Source organism: Staurois parvus, unplaced genomic scaffold (assembly GCF_062004578.1).
Source record: "Staurois parvus isolate SC_StPar_1 unplaced genomic scaffold, SC_StPar_1.0 ptg000389l, whole genome shotgun sequence".
Taxonomy (NCBI): Eukaryota; Metazoa; Chordata; class Amphibia; order Anura; family Ranidae; genus Staurois; species Staurois parvus.
In genome coordinates, this window is record NW_028318185.1 from 2,084,474 (window position 1) to 2,104,617 (window position 20,144).

The following is a 20,144-nucleotide window of genomic DNA, read 5'->3' on the forward strand; positions in this document are numbered from 1 at the left end:
ATGGAATTGGAAATGTTGTGCAACCAGTCTTGTGATTAATAAAGCCATGTCGCATTGTCTAGCCAAGCAACTGGGAAGCCTGTTTCCTATTTCAGCTTTACAGCTTCTTGTGTCACCTCTCCACTATTTGTAGTACGTTGACATGTTCATTGGCATGTTATTCTAGTAGTGTTTAAACCTAGTCTTAAAGTAATTATAAAGGGTAATTTTTTTTTTAATAACATGTCATACTTGCCTGCTCTGTGTAATGGTTTTGCACAGAGCAGCCTCGATCCTTCTCTTCCCAGGTCCCCTGCTGGAACTCCTCCCCCTGCTGAATTGCCCCATATCAAGCCACTTGGTATGGAGACTGTCATGCGTCCTCGCCCCCGAGCCCCTCTCTGTGTGTCCATAAGACAAACAGAGCTAAGCTTGGCCCTTCCCCTGCTCCCTCCTCACTGGCTGTGATTGGCAGCACCAGGAGGCAAAGGATCCCACTGCTCTATCTGAGCCTATTAGGAGGCAGAGAGATTCGGGAGAGCCACTGCTCTTATGCACATCGCTGGATCGCGATCAGGCTCAGGTAAGTATTTAGGGAGGGCTGCAGGGGATGGGGGGGGGGGGGTTCGAGTTACATACTGAAGGTTTTTTTTTTACTCTCATTCATGAAGGTAAAAAACCTTTGGCCTTTAGAACCACTTTAACAAGTGTTTTTCCTTTTTAGTAGCACAATTTAATATTTCTGGTTCCTTAAACCTTATGTTGCCCCAAAGACTCTTTTTCTTAAATGTAGATCACAGGGTACTTCGTGACTATCTGAATGCTACCACATTCATGTTAATAGGACACTGGCTTAAAACAGAGGTAGGAATTCGCCGCCCAGGCATAATCCATCCAAGCTCAGCTTAACCTCAGTTTTTAGGTGATGGATTTGCTTGCAGATGTCTCTCGGAAGATCTCCTTTTGTGGCCTTTAGTTCCATATTTTTACCTATTCTGAACACCCCTGCTAGGGTAAGAAAGGGCTTCATCTAGTTGCCTATGGAATGGAAGAGCAGGCACAACCTATTATGTTGTCAGTTGGCACAGAATCCTGTGGCCAGCGATCTCTGGTGTACTATGTATCCAGTGACATCGCTGACAGGGTGCTTTACATATCAAGTGCAACAATCCCCCTAGGGGGAGTTGAGTGCCTCAAGGCCCAGCCGGGTCATGAGTGAAGATTGAGCTGTCTGGTCCTGCTGCATGGACTGGCATGCACCCCTGTATGTGGCTTGTGGCAGTTTTCCCTAAGGGTATTCTCTAGTGCACTTCGGTCAGCACAGATGCAGCTCCAGTGGTCCAGCTACACCCAGCACAACACCTGCATAGCTGCAGCAAACCATCAACGGCAGGGTGCAGCAGGTTTTGAAACACTTGTTTATTGGGGTGACTTTTCACTTAAGTATGTGGCTTGGGCCAACACTCAACTGGGAGGCGACTCCCTTATACGATGTTATAGGCCTACTTACCCTCAGCAAGCCATGGCATTCAGCAAGCAAAAGTTGTGGGATGGAAAATGAGGTGAGCTCCCTAATCCCTCAATCGGACAGAGAGGACCCCCACACTGTTTACAGTGTAATGGTTCCCTTAAGGGTCAGATTTGCTCACTGCTCTTTTTTGGTATTTCACCGGTTTCAGTGGTATAATCCTCTAGTTCCTTTTGTGTCAAAGGGAAGAGTGTTCTGCAGTCACTTCTAGCTTGTGGGATTAGGTCTCGGGTTCTTTCTGGTTTGGAATGCCTGTGAAACAAGCATGGGCACTCTCCTTCCCTTTCTCCCCTTTTGCTGAGGGATGACGTGCTGGAGGAACATCCTCAGGATGGGAAGGACAAGGAAGCTGGTGAAGATCAGAAATTTTCAGTAGCTGAATCCACCCAAGAGGAATCTCAGGGCCTAGGGCTGTCTCAGACAAAAGACCACAGTAGGCTTCCTAACCAACGTGGTGAAAGCTAACTTGAAGTTACTACTTCCGCAGTTCTTAAAATTTGGGTCATAGTGACTACCAAAATATCCCAGATCTTCTCTAGGGCACACTCACTTGTAGAAAGTGACGTATGCTGTCCGAGAGTGGGTGTTTGATTTGCTCAGCAGTACCCCATGGAGGAGTTATTCTACATAAATATGGTTCTCTGGCTGTTGATTGTCCACTTTCTACTTGATTAACACCCTGATATTACCATACTGCAGTGTCACCATCTGTTCAGGAGGTAGTTGACAAAAGAAGCTACATTTTAAAGTGTATTTAATAGAACAAAAGAGAGCAGGTAAGAGAAGTCCATTGTTGGGGTTTACATACACTTTAAGGAATCGCCGTGTCACCTACTTGACGCCATGGCAGGGGTATGTATTGACCCAGATCGCCTGAGCAGAGTTCTGAATCCTCTACCAGGTAAAACAGGCCAAGTGTATTTATTTTAGCTATGTGTCTAGCTCTTCACTTGGAATTCAGCTTTCAGTGTTCCTGGAATTTTTTCATTCAGATATTAATTTTCTGGAGTTCAGTATTTTCAATCACATCTACCGTTCACTGTGAAACATTGTGTCACCGAGAAAGCAGAGACATTATTTCAGCTTTAGCTGAAATGGATCGAGGCAGTGTGAATTATTTAACGTGTAATCATGAAAGCGCAATATGAAATCATTAATTTTCAAAGGGACATTTTTTTCTTTTTGCTGTGGGATGAAACAGTTATTTTACAGCAGGTTGTAATCATCCTGCCCTAGAATCGGCTCTAGGCATGTCTTGGCTTTGCAGTGGAATTGGAGTTACATGTGTCTTGCTGGGACTTTTTAAAGTGTAAGTTCACTTTTTTTTTTTATATCTTCTACCTGTAATCTATTCCTTGACATTTTTTATTTTTGCATTTCTTTTCAATTATCTTTCCCCCTACATCGTGTGCACTTTTGGTTGCACTCACTTTTTGGGTAAATTAATCATACATGGAGCCCTGTGTATTTTTTTTTTTGGAGCTACAGAGGTAAACTTTCTTTTTGAGCATCCTTTATGATCAAAGCTATAAAATTGTGGCCATTGTTTGTGTATAAAGTAGGTATGGCAAGTCCTAGCTATCAAGCCTCTGGACGTGTGGGTCATCATGCAGTCAAAACGTTTTAGGAGTATTTCATAGGATGTGCCACACATCAGTTTAGGCATTAAGCCAACACGTTTTGGCCACTGATCAGCAGTTGATAGATGTAAGGAAGCAAGTAATCTACTGCCACCAGGACGGGCCATCAGAACCCTCACCTACTGCCACATGTTACGACTTGTGTAATCCTTACTCTGCTCCTATGTAGGAAAAAATCATGTGAACCCTCACTTGCTGTTACATGGTATGGTTCATGTTATCCTTACTTTACTACACAGAACAGGCCACTGGAGCCCTCACACACTGTCACATAGAAAGGGACATAAAAGTTCATACCTACTGCCACATGAAATGGGCCATCTGACTTCTTATCTATGGTACATGGAAGGGGTCATGTGAACCCTTACATACTATCACATGGAAAGGACCATAGAACGTCTCATCTACTGCCACATGAAATGAACCATCTGACTTGTTACTTACTGCACATGGAAGGGTTCATGTGAACTCTCGCGTACTACCACATGGAAAGGGTCACGGAGCTTCTCACCTATTGCCACTTGAAACAGGCCATCTGACTCTTTACTTACAGCAAATGGAGTGGATCATGTGAACCCTCACATACTGCCTTATGGAAAGGGCTGCGTGAACCCTTCCCTAATGTCACATGGATGAGGCCTTGTGAACCTTCCCCTACTGCCGCATGGAAAGGATAATGTGACTTCCCACCTACTGTCACATGTTATTGGTTGTGTGATCTTCTGCCACATGAAATGGACTGTGCGATCTCATACCAACTAGTATTTGAAGTCTTCCTTTCCACTTTCTGACAGTTTTCTGGATCTTGTAGTTTCTCAATAGCTGGAGGACCTCCATTCATGCAGTTTGGTAGTCTTTGTTGGGACTAATGACACAGATTGACTTGTGTTGGCTTGAAGAATGGCCACTCTTCTGATAAAGTAGACCACATGTAGCAGTTCACTGGATGTGGGAGAAAACTGAGATTTACATGTGCAGTGCCCTGCTGGATGCAGGAAGAAAGGAAAATGCTCAGCAGTTCCAAGTCATAACACAGGGTGGCAAGGACCTCAGCCCTGTCTAAGCTCCATCTGGGATAGATTTTGCTGATAGAGCAACCACTGTGCCCAGCGGGGGATATGCTATCTGACACACCTTGGAAGTGTCGTATACCGTCGCCACCTGGAGCTCTTCAAGAGAGCTAACATTTAACCTACCTCCAGCCAGAAAGGTAAGTATAGACTTTTGTTTCACAAAAGGGCTTTGCTTAATGTCTTTGCAGTGGCAAAAGGGTTGATTTAAAAGTAGCCTCTTTCCAGCATGGAAAAGCACAGGTGTACATTAAGTAGTTTATTGCACTAATTTGTGTTGTTTGTTTTAAGAAATTTAGATACGTTTTTCCTTTTTACGTTACTGTAAACTGATCTTTTCTGGTTAAGGTTGGTAAGTCTACCATTTCATATAGAGTAATATGGAACTTTAACAGTGCACTGTCTGTGACCATTCTTTCTCCACTGTAACCTTACAAAACAGGGTCAGGTAAGTACAAGCTGTAGGTAGGTACAGGTGTATAGTAATATACCAAAGCATATTTAATCTAATGTACCAAGTAAAGCTCAAACACGATTTGATTCTTCATCCGAAGCATCGTACCAAGTTTGGGTAAATTGTTGTTTTGGATTGCTTCAAATAAGTCCTGGATTCGTTTTTAGATGCACAGAATATAACTGGATACTAACATAGGTAAAGTTGATCCAGGGAATATCTGATTGCCTCTTGGGGGATCAGGAAGGAATTTTTTTCCTAGCAGGAGCAAATTGGATCATGCTTTGCTGGGGGTTTTTTTGCCTTCCTCTGGATCAACTGTGGGTGTAGGATTATAACTTTTTTTTTTTTTTTAATGGTTGAACTGGATGGACTTTTGTCTTTTTTCAGCCAGACTAACTATGTAACTATGTAATATATCTTTCAAATAAGGTCCGTTCAGGTTGGTGGGGACACAAAATAACACAACTTCGACTTTTTTTTTACAGGTTAGAAATCACTAAAATTCCAAATGATATTGTATGTGCTTATGTGAACATTTGACGTATATACAGTAATCCCAGTTGTCATTCAGATAATCAGATCAGGAAAGTCAGGCTAATTCTGTTTTCTCTAATACCTTTATGTACCGTGTAGATCATTTGTTTTATGTTGTAATTTATTTCAGGTACTTGTATAGCGCTGTCAATATATGCTGCGCTTTACATATCTGTTGTACATTCACATCAGTCCCTAACCCTCAAGGGGCGTACAATCTAAGGTCCCTAACATACATCCATACATACACATACTAGGGCCAATTTTAGACAGGATCCAATTCACCTACCAGCATGTCTTTGGAGTGTGGGTGGAAACCAGAGTACCCGGAGGAAACCCATGCAAACTCCAAAAAGGTGGTGCCATGGGTGGGATTCGAACCAACGACCCTAGTACTGCCAGGTGGAAGTGCTAACCATTTAGCCACTGTGCTGCCCATAAAAAAAGTAAAATAAAAAAAGTTATCCTTTTCCGTCACATGGGTCTGGAACTTGTCTGCGAAGACCGAAACTAGCCGCCATGTAGCTGTGCAGCCACAGATCACTTCTAATACTGATCTATTACTGGCTGTGATCAGCCAATTAAACATCACTCAGAATGACCTGCATCTGCAGGGAGCTACTTCCGCTCTACCTGACATTCCATACTTGCAGAAGCATTGTGTTTACAGTGCTCTGCTACTTTCAATACTGCAAGATCAGAAACCTAGAATCTGATCTATACAGCAAGTATGAAACCATCCCGAAAGTGGACTATTGCAGAGCTTGACACCAGTTGTCGACTTATAAAGATACCCTGTCAGCCCAGCTTCCCCCCATGTTGTGGCCATGGCAGAGCTAGCTAGGCATTATTGTTTTACATTATGTGAGTCTGTGGAATGTAGGAATGGAATATCTCGGAGGTAACCTCTGCCTTGGCCTTGGAACTTTGCAGAGCCAATAGATTCCCACTGGCATCTCAGAAGCTTTTAACCTCCCTAGCGGTCTGATTATGTCAGTATTTCTGTGCTCAAAGCAATACATTTTATTTTGCATGGAAATATGTTGTTTTTTTATTGTAGGCCTGTAATTATTAGGAGTAACTCACTGAAATCTGTCCGAACAAGAGTCTAGTAAACATCCCGGGTAGGATAAAATTTGAAATACAAAATCATAAATTATAATATAATAAATAATCATAAAAAAAATAATAATATAATAAATTTAATTCAATAATATAATCAAACCAAAAACACTGAAATTTGAAATATAGCGCCAAGTTCGCACATCACTGAGCAAAGTCGCAAAACCGTTTTCAGTGTCTGATGACGAATTTCCCCCACGAATAATTATCACTCAATTCTGCAAGTGGTTCTGATTTACTATCGCTGTTCTCTAGCCGGTCTAAAACCACTTTTGATGTAAAGGGATGCTTTTTGGATGCCATTGACGTTTCCAGGCAGAAAGAACAGTAAAAATGCAGGCAGGGCACAGGACAAAGCACTCGGGACAAAATGTATGTGAAATAGTTTGATACAGTAATGTTATACTATCAGATTTTAGTGTATTTAGTGAATGTCACTTTTAAAAATGTAAATTTCCTGCTGGTTCTGTCCCCCGTACGTCCTGACACTCGCAGGGAACGGAAGAGATAGATGCCGGCATCAGTCAGAGGACATTGCCGGGGACCCTGCAGGGGGGACATCGCGGGAGCGCAGGACAAGGTAAGTGCAAGAGGGATCCCAGAGCAACTCTGCAGGGTAATCCCGAGTGTAGCTCAGGGTTACCGCTTTTTGTGCTGAAACTTTACCCCGAGCTACACTCGGGAATAACGCCAGGGGGGTTAATAAACCAATAGCTTTGGCTGGACTATCTAGATACTACAGCTTTTTTTTCTCAGTTTTAAGAACTAGGAAACACATGGTTAAAAAGTGCGGTGTAAAACATTGAGTAACCAAAGATGGCTCTTTCTAAAGTTATCAGGTGTATGTGTTCATAAAGAGAATTAATGAAATGGTAACCCATAGCCACCAATCAGCATTTCTTTAGTTTATTGTACTTTACTTTATTACACACGTTGAAAAAAAAAAAAAAACACAAGTTAGTTGAGTTCAAACAAAAGTCTATTGAGTTCAACATCATTGCTGTTTGTGCTAAATAATAGGCTTGTGGGTGTTTTACCTCTTCCTTTGGGTTAACATTCAGTCATCGTCTTTTATCTCTACCATAAGAACACAAATTCGTTTAGCTGCTGTCTCCGGCTGATAGAACAGGTTTGCAGGCAGCTGCAGGACTACACATCCTAGCATTTACAGATTTCCATTATTAGTCTGCTGATGATGTTTTCTTCCAATAGATGAAGACAGATTATCCAGAAGAAAGAGCATAGTGGACACCATATCCATTCAGGTGGACATTATGACTGGGAGCAACACAGAGGACAAGGTAACTGATCTCCTAACATTAGTTAAAATGCCCAGATGTACTGCCACGGTAAAACTACATATTGAAGAGATGAGGTTAATGCTGAATTCAGGGCAGATACAAAAGACAAACAATACTGCAGCTTTGTAATCATTACCCCCCATCCTGACCAGGTAATGTTTTTGCATTACGGCGCTGCGTTACTTTAACTGACAATTGTGCGATCATGCAGCTCTCCACCCAAATGAAATGTACGTTTTTTTCCCCACAAATAGAGCTTTCTTTTGGTGGTAATTGATCGCCTGTGCATTTTAATTTTTTCGCTATAAAAAAAACAAAAGATCAACAATTGTGAGGGAAAAAAAAACTATATTTTTGACTTTTTGCTATTGAACATGTCCTGTAAAAAATCTAATTTCATCATAAATTTAGGCCAAAATGTATTCTGCTCCATGTCTTTGCTGAAAACAAATTCCAATATGTGTAAATTAATTGGTTTACATGAAAGTTATAGCATTTACAAATGGTGATATATATATATATATATATATATATATATATATATATATATATAGATAGATAGATATACTTTTTTTTTTTTTTTTTTACTAGTAATGGCGGCGATCATCGACTTATAGTGAGGCTGCAGCGGGCATTCTGACACTGGGGGATAACTGACTTGGTGTCACTGACATCCCCAATGACACCAATACAGTGATTAGTGCTAATAAAAAGCACTGACACTGTACTAGTGGCACTGGGCAGGAAGGGGTTAAGGGCTTTTTCAGTCCAGAACTAGTTTTAGGAAACACGTGTTCCATGTGTGTTTCCCGCACCTCGTTCAAAGTGCATTGGGTGTGTGATCTGCTGGAGGTGTCAGTGTATTCCTAATGACACCCTAAATGCAGATCGCAATCGTAGTGCTTTTGCCTGTACCAGATCCCATGGCACTGCAGTACCATGCAATTTAGTTGCAGTGTGTTTTTAAAATTAGTGCATGCACTACATTTGGTGTGATTTTAGTCCGTTTTGGGCTGAAACTTGCACTGCTCTGAATCACACAGGAACATGGACTGCGTTTCTTTGCGATTCAGGTGTGAACCAGCCCAACTACATCATTAAATGTATATTTTTAAATACAGTGAAAAGACCCAAATAAACAGGATCTGCTTCCTTTCTGGCCAGTGCTCCACAGTGCCTGTGTCTCTGGAAATCTCTTACCTCCCTGCAAATGTATCAGATCTCTTTAAACAAAGATTGAGGTTCTGCAGTCTCTAGTGACTTGAAGCACCTGCTACGTTCCTGGCAGCCATTGGTGATTCTATCTAGGTTGGATCATATTTTTGATACATTTGAAGAAAGGAGCATTTTTTTATGTCAAAATATACCTTGTGGGTCTCTCTTTTTTAAATCAGAATGCTAACCAGACAGCTAGTTATTGTATGCATTTTGTATACTGTACATATATGAGAATAAAATTAATAATTGTTGTTAATCTGTTCAGCCAGTCTTGTGATTTACCCCCTTCATTCTATAAACTGACATAACCATACAGAGCTCTGCCGGCATCCGGAGTCACCTCACATCCACCAGTCTTAAATTCTCAACTACTGCAACTGCTCGTGACCTAGCATCAAGCGGATAGGAAGAGAGAGCAGAATGCTGCTTCTCCTTTCACTGTCCAATCACAGGATTGGGGAGAGACCAGACCTAGTTATATTGTCTGACAGCAGCAGAGAGAAGTTGGGTATTGATGCTGCTTGTATGGTCTGTAAGTGCTGTGTAAATCTCAACACTGGATAGAATGAAAAACCCATCCTTTTCCAGATAAAATCACTCTCATATACGATCATCTGTGCGTGAGCTTCTTGCCTGGAATACAGCTCACACAGTCAGTAGTCAAGTCAATACACAAGATAGTGATTACAAGTAGACTAGAACCCCTGGGGTCTGTATATTTGCAGGTTTGTCTTCCTGTTTGTGTCCCATTTGTCAAGATTTCCCCTTCCTAACTCAGTGACACCAAAAGCTTGGCTGCCAATTCGTTTAGAGAATCTGTCTGGTGCTGGTGATCGTGTTAATATCTTCCCAGTAGACTCTCCATAGAAGTATATAGAAAACAGACTCTGGAACAAAAACACTCAACTCATTTCAATACTCCCAGGGTTTATTAAGTTAGGAAGTGAGGATAAATCTCCATAGTTGTGGTCACAGACGGCTACAAAACCATCATAGAGAAAATGACCCTTCTTCACTAAAGAGCTTGACTGACAACCATGCATTAGTAATCTTGGAATGAAGAAATCTCAGTGATATCATCTACTCTGCTCAAAAAAATTAAAGGAACACTTTTAATCAGAGTATAGCATCAAGTCCATGAAACTCCTGGGATATCGATCTTGTCAGTTATGTAGTAACAAGTCCACTAGATGGGCAACAATGAGATGACCCCCAAAACATGAATGGTTTTACGGGTGGAGGCCACTGACATTTTTTTTCCTACTCATCTTTTCAGACTGTTTTTCACTAGTTTTGCATTTGGCTAGGGTCAGTGTCATTACGATACCTGGACCTTACAGAGGTGCTTGCACAGGCAGTCCAACTCCTCCAGGTTGGCACATCAATACGTGCCATTGCCAGAAGGTTTATTGTGTCTCCCAGCACAGTCTCAAGAGCATGGAGGAGATTCCAGGAGACAGGCAGTTACACTAGGAGAGCTGGACAGGGCCGTAGAAGGTCCTTAACCCATCAGCAGGACCGGTATCTGCTCCTTTGTGCAAGGAGGAACAGGATGAGCACTGCCAGAGCCCTTCAAAATGACCTCCAGCAGGCCACTGGTGTGAATGTCTCTGACCAAACAATCAGAAACAGACTTCATGAGGGTGGCCTGAGGACCTGACATCCTCTAGTGGGGCCCTATGCTCACTGCCCGGCACTGAAGAGCTCGATTGGCATTTGCCATTGAACACTAGAATTGGCAGGTCCGCCACTGGCACCCTGTGCTTTTCACAGATGAGAGCAGGTTCACCCTGAGCACATGTGACAGACGTGAAAGGTTCTGGAGGAGTCGTGGAGAACGTTATGCTGCCTGTAACATCGTTCAGCATGACCGTTTTGGTGGTGGGTCAGTGATGTTCTGGGGAGGCATATCCATGGAGGGACGCACAGACCTCTACAGGCTAGACAATGGCCCCCTGACTGCCATTAGGTATTGGGATGAAATCCTTGGACCCATGGTCAGACCCTACGCTGGTGCAGTGGGTCCTGGGTTCCTCCTGGTGCACAACAAGGTGCGGCCTTATGTGGCGAGAGTATGCAATGCAGTCAGTTCCTGGAGGATGAAAGAATTGATACCATTGAATGGCCCCCACGCTCACCTGACCTAAATCCAGTAGAACACCTCTGGGTTATCATGTTTCGGTCTGTCCGGCGCTGCCAGGTGGCAACTCAGACTGTCCAGGAGCTATGTGATGCCCTGGTCCAGATCTGGGAGGAAATCCCCCAGGACACCATCCGTCGTCTCATTAGGACCATGCCCCGACGTTGTCAGGCATGCATACAAGCACGTGGAGGCCATATTGCCTACTGAGGACCATTCTGAGTTGCTGCAATGAAATTTCAGCAAAATGACCTAATCCGCTGCATCATTTTTTTACTTTGCTAATCGGGGTGTCTTTGAATTCAGTCCTCTGTAGGTCGATCATTTTCATTTCCATCAAATGATGGGGCATCCTTACATTCCTAACACATTACCCCGTCCATGTCAGGATAGAGATCCAGCAGGAGATTTTTCCCCATTGAGATCTGATGGTTTTCAAAGCGTTCCTTTCATTTTTTTTTTAGCAGTGTATATTAAGGATAGTTTGCCAGTACGATGAAATTTACAGTTTCCTTAACCTTTTTCTTTATAGGTGAACACTGAAGAGATTACATTTGAATCATTGAAGAAGGCCATTGGTAAGATTACTCTTATACCTCTAAACCACCATTAAACTTTTTAGCAGAAGGTATTTGTACAACTGTCCCAGGCTAAGAACTAGGAAATTTCAGCAGTCTGCATTAATTAAAGTGGGAATCAAGACAATGTGGGGGGGGGGGGTCATCTATAACAGTCTTTTACCCTGATCCATGTGCCTTATATTTTACATTATTTGTGTGAATGAGCTGATCAAATGCTGGTTTTCTAGCAATTAGTACTTAGACTGGCTTCTGTTAAACGGACAGTGGTGCACACATACCAAAATTCAGCTGGCTCCTACCTACTGGGCTTAAAGTGGTTCTAAAAGCTTGAGGTTTTTTTTACCTTTCTGCATTCTAAAAACCTTCTGTGTGCAGCAGTCCCCCCAGCCCTCCTAATACTTACCTGAGCCACATCCTGATCCAGCGAGTGTCTCTGTTCTCTGGGGACTCTCGCTCCTGATTGGCTGAAGCAGCAGCGGGAGCTGGGGGGGTGTCAATCACAGCCAGTGAGCCAATCAGGAGAGGAAGGGGCGGGGACGAGCCACAGCTCTGTCTGTGAATGGGCACACAGAGCAATGGCTCGGGAGCTTGCCTGCTCAGGTGCCCCCATAGCAAGCTGCTTGCTGTGAGGGCACCCAACGGGAGGGAGGGGCCAGGAGCACTGACAAGGGACCCGAGAAGAAGAGGATGTGGGATGCTCTCTGAAAACCACTGCACACAGCAGGTAAGTATAGACATGCTTGTTTATTTAAAAAAAAAAAGCAAGATTTTAGTATCCCTTTAGGAGCAAGAAGGTGGTTTTCCACTTCTTCCAAAACAAACAAAGTTTTGGCTGTACATACACTTTAGTGTCAGATCTGAGTATGTTTAGCAGTGCAGAAATAGCTTGGTCTGAGAAAATAAACTCTCAGGAAACAAATTTAAAAAAATGTACAAGCCAGGGTAAATTTAAAAAAAAAAAGTAGAATTATCGTTTAGGTGTGCTTTGGTGCTATTACGTCATGTTTTTCATCTCTTCTAGACAATACAGGAATGGAAGAGCAAGAAAAGGAGAAAAGGCGTCTGGTCATAGAAAAGTTCCAGAAAGCACCATTTGAAGAAATTGCTGCACAGTGTGAATCTAAAGTGAGTGTTTGTTACTGACCTGCTCCTTAGTTCCTTCTGACTGTGGAACCAATATCACACTTATTATAGGGCTGCACCATTTACACCAACATGCAGAACAGTTTAGGTGCTTTAACCACCTCCGTCCCAGGACATTTTACCCCATTTGTGACCAGGCCATTTTTTTTGCTATACGCTGCTGCATTAGTTTAACTGGCTATTGTGCAGTCGTGCAACACTGTACGTAAATTAAATGTATACCATTTTTTCACGCAGATAGAGCTTTCTTTTGGTGGTATTTGATTACCACTGGGTTTTTTATTTTTGGGCGATAATGAAAAAATGTTTTCTATTTTCTTTCTTAATTTTTTTATAAAATATATTCAGTAAAATAAAATGTCTTCTTAAATTTAGGACAAAATTTATTCTGCTACATGTCTTTGGTAAAAAAAAAAAGCCCAATAAGTGTATATGATATTTTTTTTGCGTTAAAGTTGTAGCATCTATTTGAAAAATGGTCAATCCTGATGTACTATCTCATCTCTTGAGGCCTTTAAAATGGCCAGACAGTACAAATTCCCACAAATGGCCCCTTTTTGGAAAGTAGACAGCCTGAGGCATTTAGTAAGAGGCAATCTGAGTTGTTTGAAGTTGCAATTTTTTGTCACAGTTTTTTTGGAAAACAGAAAATATACATCTTTTTATTTGTTTTTTTATTTTTTTACGTATTGTCACCAGTGCAGTACAGCATCATCTTATGACTGGTGCGGTGGTGATCAGGGATGCTGATTGGTGACCATATTAAAAAAAAAAAATGAAATCATCTTTTTATTCAATTTTTAAAACTTTTTTTGACTTTTTTTTTCTTTTTACGCTCATCTGAGTAGTTCAGTGTCACCATAGGAAATCCATGCTACTCTGGGGGGAGGGTGATTGGGGAGTTTTGTTTTTTTCACACTTTGATGTTACAATTACCTATTCATGAGAGATGTGATTCTGTGATTGGCTACAGCTAATCACATGGTACAGGGTGATGTGATTGGCCCAGGTACCATGTGATAGCTGTGGGCCAATCGCAGCTTCAATCTGCAGGAAACAGCTGTTATGAATCAAGTTAATTCATAACAGCTTTGTTGACATTGTGATAATGTCATCACTTAATCTTCGACAGCCAGGATCTGCAGTCAGCTGTGTCCAGTGAACACAGCAGTCTCAGAAGTGGTGTACTGTGTTCCCCTAACCCAGAACAGGCTGGATTATGTACATGTAGCTGCAGATACCAATTATGTGATTCCTGGCTGCTCTCAGTAGCTAATTCAGCTATGATCAACAATAACAGCTGTTCTTGACCGTGCCTGCTAGAATATAAACAAACACCGGCAAAATATTTTAGTTTGTGGCCATCAGAAAAAGTAAAGATGGCCAGACACTAGCATAGTAGATTTTTGACCAAAAGTTCATATGAAAATTTGTACAAAATTTCTGTCATTACATTAGATGACGTGAAAAATGTCAAGAAATATTTGATTTTATCATTCGATTTTGAAGTGAATGGACTTGCCCAAACAAAAATCACATTCCGTTAGAAATTTGTTCATTTGAGAAAACATTTCCATCCTGCTCCTATGAATTTTCTTGTCACTTCTACAACACACATTAAAAATAGTTCTAAAAAAAATGAACAAAAGCAAACACAGATGGGTGTGACATTGGCCTGCTTTCTCTTACTGCTTTTTTTTTTTTGCCTGGTTTAATTTCTTTTACTATTCATATAAACTTTTATTGATCATACATTAGTTTTTAATAGTGTAAACCCATGCCTAAAAAAAAAAAATTATTATTTTTGAATTGCAATATTGTGTTGAAGATATTGAATTGCAAATAGCTTTGCAATTCTTTGTACAAGAAACAAATAATTTGGTGTCAAAATAAATGGGACACGATGCAGAATATCTATGAATGAAAGGACAAAGATTATAGCCATAGTTAGAGATTCGCCTGTTTTCTGGTAGACATAATCATCTTTTTGTGTCTAATACCTTTTCTTTGTACACAGGCTAACATGCTACATGATAAACTGGCCCAGATACTGGAGCTCACCATAAGGTAAGACTTCTTAGCCCATTATCTAGATCTATTTAAAATATTTCCTGTTATTTTGTGGAATTTGGAGTTTTGCAGTGTTTAAAAATGCATGCCCTTGAAAACTAATGCAAACTGTGTATGTGTAATAAGAATATTAAATAACTAATCATTTAACATGTATGGAAACTCTGAGCTTCTCTTATTTGCCCCTTTTAGTTTGCTAAATATATCATTGAAAATGCTTTCTTATTTTTTCAATTAATCAAAAAAAAATGTACTCGCCATAAAATCTTTTTCTTGAGGGGCACAGGAAGTCTTAAACCTTTGGGTTGTGCTGCTGCATACAGAAGGATTGGACACTAGCAAACAAAAAAAATGTAGGCCAGCCGAAGATAACCCCCTCCTACATGCATCCATACAAAAACAAAGCAGGACCAGGAGCACAAACTTAAACATAGTGGGGTGGGACCTTTATCCTACAATTGATTCCCCTGCAAAAAAAAAAAAGGAATTTATGCTAGATAAAAGAATCCTATTTTTTGCCATCCACTGAACACACAGAAAATCTTAAACATTTGGGATTTCCAAAAGCTCTCCAACTGAGGGGCGAGCAAACAAACAGTAACTGGCCCATAAAACAATTAGCTGGTGACTTCCTGCAACTGAAAGAATCACCTGAAGGACCTAACACCGTAAGTTGGCATCATAAGAGGCCAAAAGCATCCAGCTGGCAGAACCTGTGAACAGAAGAACAGCCTTTCAAATCTGAAGGACCCAAGAAGCACTCACAGACCTAACAGAGCATGCCTTGACAGAAAAGAGTTGAAACATGATCCTGGAGATCATAAGCTTGGATGATGCATGAGCCAACTAGTGATGGTGCAACGAGTATCCAGTACACCCTATGGGGATCTTTTCTAAGGCTGGCCATACATTATACAATTTTCTTATTCAATTTCCTTTAGACTGAACTTCAACTATGTAGTGCAAGGCCTTGCTTTATTGCATACAAATCGAAAGCTTAAAGGTATGACTTCATATTACATGGTTTTGGTAAATCTAAAGGAAAATTGTGCAAGATTATTGTATAATGTATGGCCAGCCTTAGTGACAACAATGGAGTCACTCTATCTGAAAGATGCATTCGCAGAGAAATTCCCACAGCCTGAACACCATGCATACATTGGAGGGGAAATTTTGTTTTGGTGAACTGGGGTTAGACAAAGGGACAGAAGAACAATGTCCTGGTTGAGATGAAAGGCAGATACTACCTAAGGCAAAAAAGGAAGTCCTGGGCCTCAACACCACCTAGTCCTTATGCAAAGTCTGAAGATGTTTCTGAAAAAGGCCACCAGTCAAGACACTGGCTTCATGGAGGTGATGGCTACTAGAAACAGCCTTGTGTGTAAGAGTACTGCAGAAAATGTCTCTGTTGGGTTCAAATGGTGGTTTCTGTAGTGTAGAGATAATCTGATGAATGTGAAGGAAGTCATAGGGAAACGGACAAGCAAAGCTACAGGAGATCCCCTCCCTTACCAAGGTCATCAAAGAGCAAGAAGCCAACAGTTTCTGAAACAAAATGGAGAGGTCAGAAACCTAACCATTGATGGTGTTGAGAGCCAAATGGTGGTCCAGACCCAGCTGTAGGACTTGTCCCACAGAAAAAAAATCCTTGGATGGAAGCCCCAGACTCAGCCCAATTTAAGCATGCTTAACATATGTTTTTTTTTGCCTTCCTCTGGATCAACCGTGGTTATAGGATTATAACTTTTTTGGGTTTTTTTTAATGGTTGATCTGGATGAACTTTTGTCTTTTTTCAGCCAGACTAACTATGTAACTATATATCTGATGATGGACCTTAACGGGATCTAGACTTTCTAGCTTTTAACATTGTAGGAATCACAGGCTCAGAGATGTCCCCATACCTGAGAACCTTAGCTTCAACAGACATGCTCCATTAAAACCAGCAACCAAGAAGCAGGATGGCTAATCTGTCTTTGGGACAGAAGTTCCTGATGATCTGAACGTACCCAAGGAGCATCTTACCAGGTTGTTATACCACATCCACCTGGGCCAGTCCAGATTTCTCTCCATCTTGATCTTGGGAACTAGATGAGGAAGAAGTTTCAGGGGTGGATATACAAAGACCAGAATGTTCTGATTCGAGGGCTTCCAGTTTCTAAATGTCCCCACCAAAGGGGGGGTGGAGCCTGACCATGGAGACGCGGGAGAGCGGAGATTAGACGCTCTCCGATAACCTTCCCCTCCTAACCTCCCAAATGTGTCCGTAACCGCTGAGCTGCCGAAGACTCACCGAGAGAGGCGGGGGATCCTGGCGGCGGTGCGGTGGCTTGTTGGGGGGTGGGAAGCCGAGGCGACTGTCCGCTGGAGGACTGCCTGAGGTGATCCAGGAGGGAGAGTGGGGTTGCCAGGCGACGAGGAGAGCGGAGTAACCACGTGGGCTGCCGCGGGGGACTGCTGGGAGAAGAGGAAACCGGCTGGCGTCCTAAGAGACTGGGGGAAAAAAAAAAAACGTTGCCTGTGTCCTGCCATCAAGCAGACCCCAGGAGAGGCTGTACGACACAAGGAGAAAAGGAAAAAAGGGACCCACTAGGAACCCCCATTAAGAACATGGCCACAGGAGATCAAACAACCCAGAACAGCAAACTCTGAAGCAGCTTCACTGAAGTGGGTGAGTGAGAACTGTTAATCTGCCTACATGATTACTATTTGGCTACTGCTATAGCCCATTTGATAAGCACCTTGAGAAGTAAGGAGGGGGTTCCCAGAGAGGGTCTGAAGATTAGAGAAGAAGAAGAAGAGAAAGAAGTAATAGCTTAACTATAGACTAAAGAGCCTTAAAGAAACCTTTAAGAACCTTACAGGTGACATGAAAGGGAAAAATAGCAAAGGAAATATGCCCAAGAATTCCCAAATTCAAACTGCAACGATAAAAAAATATACATCACAGGGGAAATTGACTCCTATAAGATCCCAGGAAATAAGTGAAAGGTGCGACCTGGAAACAAGCTTAGATAATAGCTCAAGATCCTCCCTGGGAGCAGTTAACAATAGTCAACAAATAATTGAAGGTATAGAACTGGGAGAAACTGAAAAAGACTTGCAAATACCGAATAAAAAGGAAATGGCGGAGATGTTTAAAAACTTGGAAAAATCTATAAAGCAAGAGATGGGGATAATGCGGAAAGAAATGGGACAACTGCTAATTAGGGTGGAAGAAACCGAGGAGACAGTCAAATATACCCAAATTATCCCAAAAATAGAGAAATTGATAGTGGATACCCGGAAGGAACAAAAAAGACTGCTTTATATGATGGAGGACCAAGAAAATAGAGAAAGGAGAAATAACATTAGAATAAGAGGAGTCCCAGAGTTGCTACAGGGGGAAGATTTAAAGGAGACCACATGCAAAATTTTGAACTCCATAATGGATAGACCTGGTGCGGAGACGTATAAATTGGATGGAGCTTATAGGATAGGAAAATTCCAACAAGAAAAAGGCCCAGAAAAATCAAGAGATATAATTGTCCAATTTCATAACTATGGAGATAAGGATGAGATATGGAAGAAGATCAAGGGAAGATCTAATATTAAATATGGAGGGAAAAATATTCAAATTTTTGCAGATATAGCACCTGGGACATTGAGAAGAAAAAGGACATTGAAACCATTGTTGGAACTGTTGAAAAGACATAATGTGCAGTATAGATGGGGTCGATCAGCATGTTTAATCGGCTGGAGAGATGGAGTCACTGCATTTTTGAGAACCCCTGAAGATATGAAAGAATTTTGTAATAAATTTGAACTGCAGAGAATAGAGATCCCGGAATGGGAAGAGGAGGAGGGAGAATCATATATGTTGGGAAAAGAGGAATGGCAGCTAATTAGGAGAGAAAACAGAGAGCAGATAAATAGAGGGACAACGGGGAGGAAGGGGGGAGGGTGAGCGCCACATGGACAGAACCGAACTCCCAGGTAGGAATCAAAAGTGGGACCTTTTCCACAAATGATCCATAGGCAAACAAAAAGCCTAATAGGGGGGGGGGGAGGAGGGAGGAGTATCCGAGGGAGGGGGGGTAGGGGGAGGGAGGAGGGGGGGATTGAGGGGGGGGAGGGAGGTGGGGATGACGAGGGGGGGAGGGGGGGGATGGAGGGGGGGAGGTTCGAGGGGAGGGAGAGAATTGGGGAGGGACAGGGGATAGAGATTTTTAAAACTGACATCTTGTATGAAAGGAGAGGTTTTGGGAGGAGGAAGAGGAAGGGAAAGGGTAAAAAAAGGAAGAAGACAAATAAAATATGGAGGAAATACGCTTGGTAACCCATAATGTAAATGGATTAAATTGCCCAGGTAAAAGATTTAGACTATACAGGGAACTACAACATAGAGAGGCCTCAGTTGTCTTTTTGCAGGAAACACACCTAGAGTTAAAAAAAAATATTAAGCTAAGCTCTAGACAACACCCGACATGGTATTATGCAGATTCCCCAGTTAAGAGAGCTAAAGGGGTAGCTATAGGATTTGCAAAAAACATTAGGTTTGAACTAGAAGATAGAAAGACGGACCCGGAGGGGAGGTTTCTGTTCTTGAAAGGTAAACTACAGGACGTAGAATGTACGCTTGTAAACATATATTGCCCTAATAGAAAGCCAGAGAAGTTTTTGAAAGAAGTTATGAGAAGATTGATGGACTTTGGAAAGGGATACCTAATAGTGGCGGGAGACTTTAACATTTGTATGGATCCACAAATAGATACAACATCCAGAGTACAGAGAGGGGAAAACAGGTCCATGGGATTATTGAAAAGGGTGATGAAAGAGTGTCAATTGGTGGATAGCTGGAGAGTTGTTAACATGAGAGATAGAGATTACACCTTTTTCTCTAATGTACATAGGACATACTCTAGATTGGATTATATTATGGTAGACCATCGACTCGTTGAGGATTTGGTTAAAGTTAAAATAGAAGCAATAACTTTCTCAGACCATGCTCCTGTAGTATCGGAATTAAGATGGGGAGGGAAGGTATCAGGAGGCTTATCATGGAGATTGAATGAGACACTCCTCATGGATCCAGATACTGACCGGAAGATCAGAGAGGAAATAGAGAGGTTCTTTGAGGAAAATGAAACAGGGGATATATCACTAGCTACAGTGTGGGAGGCACATAAAGTATATATAAGAGGTATCCTTATTGCGACTGGGGCAAAGAAAAAAAGGGAAAGACGAGAGAAGATCAGTGAGCTTTTGAAGGAAATAGCTGAGATGGAACGCCTACATAAACATAATATAAGGAAAGAGATAGAGCAAAGGGTGATAAAAAAGAGGGAAGAACTAGAGAAAGTAATGGAGGAGGAAAAAATGAG

General features: G+C 41.8%; 1 protein-coding gene across 1 annotated transcript in view; it reads left to right on the forward strand.

Annotated features, from left to right (window-relative positions):
* Positions 1-20,144, forward strand: part of EFR3A (EFR3 homolog A) — a 270,999-nt gene that overhangs the window by 239,782 nt on the left and 11,073 nt on the right. The window contains exons 20-23 of the mRNA XM_089685931.1: positions 7,543-7,631; positions 11,522-11,567; positions 12,592-12,695; positions 14,731-14,780. Of these exons, the coding sequence (XP_089542057.1) occupies positions 7,543-7,631; positions 11,522-11,567; positions 12,592-12,695; positions 14,731-14,780 (289 nt within the window). The remainder of the gene's footprint in view (positions 1-7,542; positions 7,632-11,521; positions 11,568-12,591; positions 12,696-14,730; positions 14,781-20,144) is intronic.